The 9,971-nt window shown below is 29.9% G+C and overlaps 1 protein-coding gene across 8 annotated transcripts in view; it reads left to right on the top strand.

Moving 5' to 3' along the window:
* Positions 1–3,657: 3,657 nt before the first annotated feature.
* The window catches only part of LOC101493864 (uncharacterized protein At4g10930), an 11,525-nt gene continuing 5,211 nt past the window's right edge, over positions 3,658–9,971 (top strand). The window contains exons 1-10 of one of the 8 annotated variants that reach the window (XM_027335644.2): positions 3,658–4,007; positions 4,363–4,448; positions 5,319–5,409; positions 5,644–5,693; positions 5,981–6,050; positions 6,734–6,849; positions 7,343–7,408; positions 8,079–8,626; positions 8,746–8,826; positions 8,956–9,028. In XM_027335644.2, the coding sequence (XP_027191445.1) occupies positions 3,939–4,007; positions 4,363–4,448; positions 5,319–5,409; positions 5,644–5,693; positions 5,981–6,050; positions 6,734–6,849; positions 7,343–7,408; positions 8,079–8,626; positions 8,746–8,826; positions 8,956–9,028 (1,250 nt within the window). In that variant the 5' untranslated portion in view covers positions 3,658–3,938. Of the gene's footprint in view, positions 4,008–4,362; positions 4,449–5,318; positions 5,471–5,643; positions 5,694–5,980; positions 6,051–6,729; positions 6,863–7,342; positions 7,409–8,078; positions 8,627–8,745; positions 8,827–8,952; positions 9,029–9,971 lie in introns of those variants that run through there. The other 7 variants (XM_027335643.2, XM_012716705.3, XM_027335646.2 and 4 more) reach the window with 7 other exon arrangements.

Here is a 9,971-nt window from a genome sequence, read left to right as displayed (position 1 = left end):
AGAAACTTTCATTATTGCATTTTAAATATATAAGCATTCATTTTTTTTTTTATCGAGCTGACGAAAGAAAACAAACTACCACGCAGCATTACATTACGGCAAAAGCTTTACTTTAATGTATTTTTTTTATAAAAAAACTAAAGTTATATATATAGTTTTTAATTGATAAAACGTACTTTAAGTTTGTCATTTTTCTCATTCAAAAATATATAAATAGTTAAAAACTGCTATAAATATTTGGAAGTAATTGGTGACTGTTTTCGCCTACGCATGACAATTTTATTTTTCTTTTCTGAACACGCATGCTAAACTTGATTTGAGTTTTATTAAATGTTTGATATGTGAAAACTTTATTCAACTAATTAAAAATAATTTTAAAAAATAAATAAAAATATATTTAGTAAATATTTTGTATTTATTATTATTAAGTTTAAAGATCGTTATTTTATAAATTTAGTTAAATTTTGAATTTATATGAATTTCTATTATATTATATTTAATATAAAAAATTGGCTAAATTATATCTGTGGTCCCTTAACTTAATTTAAAGTAACGTTTTAATCTTTTATCTTTTTTTTTTCTTTTCCGACTTGGTCATTTATTTTAATTTTAAGTGACAATTTGATATTTTATGTTTTAAAATTTCAACAATGTTATCATTTTTTATACAAAAATTTTAAAAAAAATTTAAACAAATCTCATAAAATTAATTATATTCTTCAATATAATACAAATTTCATCGAATTCGTAACGCAAATTTTCAAATAAACTCATATTTTATTTGATATTGTTAGGAATAAAGAACTAAATCGAGAAGAAAAAAAATAAAAGACTAAATTAAGAAGAAAAAAAATAAAGGATTAAGACGTTAAAAGGGACCACAAATGATATTTAGTCTAAAAAATAAATAACTAAAATAAATGTTGCTTGATTTTTTTGTTAGGCTTGTCCTACTTTCACACCTTTCCAACTTTTCCTCTCTTACTTTTCTACTTTTTACGTTTCCCGCTTCTCAAATGTATATAAAATAACATTTTGTTTTCGTGCTTTTCATATGCAGCACCTCGTCCTCTTATTTTTTATTTATTTTTGTTTTATTTTTAATTTAATAAAACTATTATGTTTACCATTTAAAAACTCAATTAAAAAAGAATAAACTACATATTTCTCTAATTATCTCACATTGGTTGATTTTTGTTTTAAAATAATTAAAAAATCATAGCTCAAATTTATCTCATGAATACACGGATTTATCACTTAAATCTATAAATTGATAACAAAAATCACTAGAGAAGAGAGATCTTTTAGTACTAGAAAAAAATAGAGAGGGCATAAGAGAAATAACACATTAGAAAAAGAAAATATAAGATATAAAGTATTATAAATCTCTTTAATATTAAAATTATATATATATATATATTAAATATTAATAATATTAACGATAATCTAAATTGTGACAATTGACGATATTAAATTCCAAAATAATAATAATCTTTTACAAATTGAATTGATAAAAATATGATATTTTGTACGTCTTAGTTTAAAACGCATGAGTTGTGACAACTATGTGATCTTAAACATTTTCAACTAAATTCAACACAAACAACCAAACATACTCATTTGAATTAATTTCTCAAACTCGGGGTATTTTTTCCTTCATCAAACCAATAACATTTTTAACTAAATTCAAACTTTTGCAACAAAAGTGTATTCTTTTAAAAGCAATAAATGCATCCGCATTTTCTACTCAACAACTACGTAGTTTTGATTTCTCAATCGCACGGGACATATACAGTAGCAAGATCGTACTCATGTCAAGCACAATTAAAAAAAACCTCTATGTTTTAAATATACTTTTATGATTATATTTTTCCCATAAAAAAATTATATTTGCATTTTAAAAAATGATAAATAAATTTATATAAGTTAACATTAATTTTACACAATTAATTATAGGTAATCGTATTTTAATGGATGTCGTAAGTGATCGACTTCCGAACTCAAAATTTGGTTTCAAATACTAATTTTTTCTAAGAGTTTTTCAATATTTTTTCGATTTTAAAATAAATTTTTGTAGCGACTCTATTAAATTCGAAAAACACTCGAAAATAGGTTGCAAAATATATTAGTTTGATTTATTTTTTTGGAGGAAACAAATTGATCCAAAATTATAATCAGTTGGACTTGACTTTTTAAAATTTTCTCACAAAATACAAACCAAATTTTTTTCATAAAATACAAATTAGATTTTTCTCACAAAATACCAAATTGATGAAAAATATGTGATTTGATTTAGTTCAATTGATTTGACATCTTTAAAATATTAATTTTTTGTACTATTAAAATAATTACATAATTTTGTATAACACGAGTACATTAACTATAATGAAAAAAACAAAATATAAATAGTTAAATAAATACTTAAACACAACATATATATTTTTTAATATAACACGCTACAAATATAATGACTTTAATTAGATATTGGTAATCGATTTTAAATTAATGTAATCATACCTAAATTAATATAGGTTAAATATATTTGGTATGGTTCAATTTTAACTCACACAAAAAAAAAAATCAATTTAATTGATAATCAATTTTAATTAAATTTTTGTATTTATCAGTTCATTAATTTGATTGTTATATCTTTAGACACGAAAGTTATAATATACACCTTTGAAATTTAGATTAAAAGATTTATATATTTTTTAATTAACTTTTTTTTATAAAAAATTAATGTTATTTTTTATAAATTTGTTAGGGACTTTGGAGTGCCATTGTGACCCCCTTGTCGACTCAACTACAATCCACCAATGCAAGAGATACGACCGAATCATAGACTAAAAGTATACTATAAAACCAAACGACTATATATCCAATTGTATGAAGGGTTGTAGCGTTGGCAAGATACATACGAGTACGACAATCCTTAAAGCATAACCACTGAATTCACCTAAGACGTAACCTGCAATCCAACACCACTAAACACTTTTAACGTGATTAAGATCTGCCACAGCTCTTCTAAACTTTGGTGCATTTGCGCATGCACAATACTTGTGTTTGAAATAACAAATAAACAAACCACTCAATTCGACCAATACGTCTATGACTTTGGACAATAGTTCTACGTCCTCAGCATCAGTTGTATAAACTGCCCTTATGCTATTTAAAGTGTAACATGGATTGCTTCTTTTTTTCATGACGAAACTAGTTTCGGAGTTGGTGTGTGTTTCTGTGACCAACATGTTGTGTTTGAGAGTGATTGTCAAACTATTGTGCATACAGTTCTTAGTCAAATTATGAGAATGAATTTGGCTCTTTAGTCTCCCAATGTAGGACCACTATTTCTACCATTGCTAACTACCAGTTTAGTTTTTAATTATGAAAACTTAAAAAGGTTACTCACAAATTTAGGCGTTCATATTTCAGTCTAACTCTTATGTTTTTCATCATACTCCTTTTTATACTGTCTCGTTAACTTTTGATGAAATGAAATAAATTGTTTTTAAATAATTTTTTTTATAACAATTAATCTCTTACATACTAACATAATATCACGTATATCATTAAATATTAAATAAATATTATTTATTATAGGGTGAATATCATCACATCTTAAAAATATTGAATTTCTTTTATAAATTCATAATAAAATGAAAGAAGTTTTACGGAAAAAAAATTCTCCCATTTTATCTAAGCAAAGACTTGACTAAATTTCTCTTATTTTATCGATTAATGAGTTGAAAATTTGAAAGCACGAAATTCCCGATTGTATTTCCGTTTCATCAAAACCCTTCCAGTTTTCACAAATTCAATTCAGACAAACGATTTCTTCTAAAATATTTGTCGCCGTTTTTCGAATCGAGAGCGTTCCCGACGCACCGAGACATCGTCTATTAGATAACACAAAACTGTGGCTTCGAATTACCTTCTCAATGGAATCCGATTTCGAGACGAACGATATGCTCACACTCACACACGATCAATTTGATGCCAACGACAATGTAATCTCATTTCTCTCTCTCTCTCTTGCTTAATTGAATTTGCGGTTTTCACTTCTTAAACCCTTACTCATTCCTATGCTTGTTAATTATTTAATCGAGCTAATTCTAAGTAGAGCTTCTAAACAATATAAATATTGCTGTTTACGGTTTGTTCAATTTATGACAGTGTTGAAACTTTGATAACTTTATCATTTCGTGCTGCTAGCTTATGATTTTAATTTCATGTCAACCAGAATATTTGAATTTTAATAATATGCAAACATGCATTAGATTAGAGTTGTGTAACTTTGATGTGGCAGATTGTTCAATTTCGATATTTATTTCATCTGAACCCTTATTATGTGTGAATTGACAGGATAATTTAGATGTTGAAGGGGAAAGATGTGGAATCTGTATGGACATGGTTATTGACAGAGGAGTACTTGATTGCTGTCAGCACTGGTATTTCAATATTTTTTCCACCTTTTTTCTTGAAAGCTTAAAATATAAGGTTTCCGTTTCAATCTGTCATTTCACTTTGTGGATTGTGCCTTTCATCTTTATAGTAGACCTGTGATTTAAATAGGTAAGTACAATTGTTGATGAAATGTGCTGCAAAAATATTGTGTCAATATGTGGGTTCAAGTCATTGTTGGACTATGTTTCAATTGATTTGTAAGGAAACTCAAATTTTATGTTGCAACAACAACAAAAGCCTTTTGACACTAGGTGCATAAAATTTTGATGTTGAGAAAGGAAAAGTAAAAAAGATATTGATTTATGAAGTGTGAAGGCAATAAAAAAGGCGTTGGGACTGGGGATAGGAAAATGTTAGGGTCTGTTGGTGTGTTAGATAATTTAGTTATGAGAGATTTGGGTATACTATGGCAATTTTTGAGAATACGTTGAGAGGTTCAGTGGTTTGTCTCTAGTTCTTTTTTTGGCGGAAGAATAGAAATAGGTAATGTTGGTGATCTCTTAGATACAAAGGCTTTCTTCCTATCTTGTTTATTATGTATTTGATCATTGGTAGTATACTCTCTCAGCAAAACTACTGTTGTTAGCTCCTTCAAATTACTTGGTGTAATTCTTCCTTAAATTGGATTGTGTTAAATGACCTTTAAGAAGAATAACTTTCTCTGTATGTTTGGGGGAACTTCCTTTGCGCATGTATTAGGGACTCTATTAGTATTCATATCCAGTATGTTGTGTTACGTTTTAATTGTTTTTCTCTACCAGTTCCCAGTAAATGCTGTTTTTCTTTCCTTCTTTTTCAGTGTTCATGTTGAAATAGGAATATGATATTTTTAGCATGGTTCATTTGTTTCACAGGTTCTGCTTTGCCTGCATTGACAACTGGGCAACCATCACTAATCTCTGCCCACTTTGCCAGAATGAGTTTCAGTTGATTACTTGTGTTCCAGTGAGTGATATAAATTTGCGGAATGCTGCTTTATCTTCATTGCTTTTATTTAACTCTTCAGGTTACAATTGAATTTGCTCACCTAATTTATTCTGTTTTGGACCATGCATTTTGTTTGTTGTATTAGCATTATTATGAAACTTGTATGTTATTTATGCATTTAGTATCTTGAAAATACTATTGGAATTTGGTAAATGGTGCACGGCTAACTGGATGAAACTCATAATTGTGAAGGTATATGATACCATAGGGAGCAACAAAGTTGAAGATGGCTCATTCTTCAGGTATGTTTACACCATCATGTTTGTACGAAAGACAACCACATTTTGTAGTATTTATTTATCCACATTTATTAAATTTGAGATTTTCAGAATTTGTGGTTAAGTTGAAAGTCATGAATATAAGAAATTGGCCCTTCTTTCTAGCTTGTATCACTTTACTCAATTTGAAGAAAATAGGGTAGAGTGTTATCATTTATTTTTGAATGAATACTTTACACTTTTGTTTTGTCATGTTTCTGTGGTAAAAGAAATATATATAATCATTTAATTGTTTTCCTTCATGATTGCAGAGATGATGACTGGTCGATTGAAGGGAAGAACAACAGTCTCTCATTTCCCTCTTATTACATTGATGAAAATGTAACTTTTTCTGTATAATACAACTTCAGAATACTAGGCTAAAAATGTTGACATCTAGTTAGTTCAGATTGATGTAACGTTGCTTCTGGCATTTATTGTGTTTTTGTATGAGCACATATTTTATATGCAAAGATCTTTTGGTTCACATCATAAGTTTATTTCTAGTGTTTTCTTAGGGGTAATAGTAATACTCTTTTCAGAGTCATACTTCACAGACTCTTTCCAGAGTCATACGTAACATACTCTTTCCAGAGGCACACATAAAGTTTATAGTTGTGTGCATTATATATCTGACCATACAACTAACACAAATCTGATGCGAAAAACATGTGTCATAATTGATATGGTTTTATTTATTGTAATATGTTTATTTTTGTAGTTTGTTTTCATGGTAATAGATAATGGGGAGACTAAATAGGGTTACAAGGTAACTATAAAATATTGACAGCACAAATATACTGATTGAAAATCTTTTATGGTATAGTATTTATCCCTAAACCATTATTTGTACTACTGGTACTATAACTAAATTTTGACATGTACACTTTTCTAAATTCCTCATCATTTTTTAGATAACAAAATCCTTGCAGCACTTGACTTTGTTCAGGTCGATATTCTAAATTGTCATTTTGAAAATTAATGTTTAACACTAATCCTTAGGTATTTCATCATTCTGTAGGCAGTTACTTGCTTGGATGGTGATGACTGCAAAATTCGAAATGGATTGGCCAGTATTGAAGAAGATTCTGGTCTTGATACATCAATCGCTTGTGATTCATGTGATATATGGTAAGCACAAGTGAGTGGATTAGGTTAGTAAGTTTCAGATATGCAGTTTAAAAAATCTTTTTTTGATTCAATATGTCTTTGAGTTGAGTGGGTAAAATTTATCTAGGTTTTGTTTCTTATATGTCTATGTCGTTGTTAGAGCTGATTCACAAGAGCCATTTGGCAGAAAGTTGTTTTCCATTTCATTTCTCAGCTTATCACCGAATTTGCAGATTTCCTTGGTCATAAGTTCATAACAAACACTAATAGATGGATAGTTAAGTCTAGAAGGTGGATCAGAAATTTGATGCAACTCATGGATACAGTCACACATGTACTTGCGCTGTTAAGATGACCATGACCTTATTAAAAGTATGGCCATGATGATAAACCCATTTTAAATACACAGTAGATCATGGTTGTAGGTTGTAAAATAGATGGCATTTATAAAATAGTTAATGAAATTATCATAAGGGTTTTTGGAGAAGTACCCCGTGATTGTTGCTTTACCTGCATTATGACAGGTACCACGCCTTTTGTGTGGGATTTGATACTGAAGAAACATCTGAAAGTACATGGTTATGCCCAAGGTAAATTGAGTTTGCCAGTTGTTCTTTTGGGTATTTTGTGCTTCTAATTACATCCTTTTTATTATGGCCATTGCTATTTTGTACAAATTTTTTATGCATGATTTCTGACAAATTTGAAATCACTCACAGTATTTAAATCATACACTGGCAACAGAGTAACAAAGTATTTACCAATCTAAAAACAATAAAAGAACAAGTATGGAATTCATTTTGTATTATTCACTAGTTGGTATTACTATTTTATTGTTTATTGTTAGTCTCAAATCTCCACTTGTCCTATTTGTTAACATGCATAGTACATATTGGCTACTAGCCTATAAATATCAACATAACACATGATAAGTTCGAACTTCTAATCTGAGGTTTTCTTTTCAGTATGGGTCCCTAAGATAAAAATGTTGGCTAGGATAATTGATAATCTAATTCTAAACAGGAAGCGAGAAACTACTAATTTAAGATGAGGTTAACTATCCAAAGAAAGAAAATCTTAGTTATCCAAATGTCGTGCTAAACATATTGCTAAGCCTATATCTAATTATTGTCACCTACAAAATTCCCTGGTAAACTTCCTTTTTGGTTGAATGTATGCACATGAATTATAAAATTGTCTGCTGACATTATATTGTAGCTTGTTTTTGTCCTATAATATTCTAATCAGGTTATGTTTTAGATGTGTGGTTGATGAAGTTTCTAAAGGAAGAGATGCCAATTCAATAAAGAAGGAAACCCTGGATTTTAACCCAGACAATAATACCAGTCAATGCCATGCTGAGGATTCCAGAATGGTGTCTGTGTCCATTGCTGATACTGGGGAGACAGCTGTTGTTGTCTCAATGGTTGACAGAAACAGATGGGTTCCAGAAACAAGTGACAGTGGCATATTGCCTCCTGAAGTTGACGGGGATCTGCTAACTGAACCATGTAATTTAATGCACGACACAAATAATCAACTGCAGGGAGCAGATAAGACAACTATGTCACCAATCATGGAGGGAGAAGAACTGGAGCTGTCCTTATCACACAATATGTCCTGTAACCCAACTTCTAAGTCCTTGGTGCATAATGATTTAAAGAAAAGTGATAATGGAACAAGATGTGAATTGAGTAGCTTTGATGGAACCAAGTTATTTGATGAGTCCCATGTCAAAACTAGTCCATGCAAAATTGAATCTGATATAGGTCTTCATCTTGGTTTATCGGTGGGCTCTTTTCTACCTGGTAAATTGTATTATATGTTACTACCTTTTTGTTAGCTTGAAAAACATATCATTTTAATTTGTGAGTGTACTCTACAAATTTAAAGTAATCTGATTGTCATGGTCTTAATGTTCTTCTAGTTGATAACGTGGAGAAGAGCGAAACAAAAGATCAAGTAACTGATGTCCCGTGCTCGAATCTAGAAGAATTTCTTTTGAAAGGTACGGCACCATTTTGAGAAGTATGGTTCATTTTTCTTTCTGTGGGAATCACAGGGAGACATATTGGTGGCTTAGAAGCATTTAAATTAGTTTTTAAACCTTATATCATGAATAAAATGTTCTTAGCAGATGAAATTGAAACCAATGCTTGTGAGGACAATGCCAGAGTGACTGGTAAAAAGAGGAAGCATGTTGATTACAGGTAAAATTCATTTAAATTTAATAGTTTCTCTGGATCTCTATATATAAGAAAAAGAAAGAAAAAAATCAAGACCAATGCCAGTCATTTAATGTTATAACTTTAAACGGTTATTCCAAATATAACATTGACACTAAATATTTTACACCCACATACATTGGAAATAGATAAATTAATTAGGGTATAAAAGGAATGTTAGTTATTAATGCATTATCATTACGATCAAGAAAGTCACCAAAAGTTTTTTATAAATAGGACTGGAGGTAGTATCTTTTTAAGATGGGGGTTGTGCTTCTTAGTCATTTTTAGTTTGTTACTGTTAAGAGGGAACTGGATTTTTTTTTTATATGAGAAGTAGAGACTAACCACTATTACAATAAATGGTAGAAACTGCAGAATTTCGAGGGTCTGCAAACCTCCCTGTCCAAAGGTCTAAAAGCTCACTTATTGATTGGACATCCTCTCCCCTATTCCCCCCTCTTTCAATGTAGTCCTAATTTTTTTATACTACATGGAAAGGTTCTAGGTATTCAATTAGCTATAATCACCCTGCAATCAACTCCTAATTAACAGGAATCAGTTACTCAGAATCAACCCCCCAATTAATCACCCTTGATTTTAGGAGTTAATGCGTCCTTAACCCATAAGATTTTATGTAGTACTTCCTATTCTTAACAGTTACCAACATCAAGCAATTCAAGTTTCTAATCACTACTTGGGGTTGTTTATGTTCTTCTGGTTGGAGGAGAAAGGGGGTTGGGTGGTTATTAATGATCTTCTTTGAGCAGCAACTCACCGTTTTGCGTCTGAATAATGCAAAGGGTGATTGGTAACTCACCTCTTTGGTGGTACTTTTTTTTTCTTCCAAGGGGTAGCAGACTAATAGGGTTTCCTTTAGTGATGTTCTTAAAGATGTGTGCAATGTTATTTTCTAGTTCTGCTGAAC

This window comes from Cicer arietinum, chromosome 6 (assembly GCF_000331145.2).
Source record: "Cicer arietinum cultivar CDC Frontier isolate Library 1 chromosome 6, Cicar.CDCFrontier_v2.0, whole genome shotgun sequence".
In the NCBI taxonomy this organism is placed as follows: domain Eukaryota; kingdom Viridiplantae; phylum Streptophyta; class Magnoliopsida; order Fabales; family Fabaceae; genus Cicer; species Cicer arietinum.
Note: the sequence above shows the minus strand (reverse complement) of the source record. Positions and strands in the feature narration are given on the sequence as shown.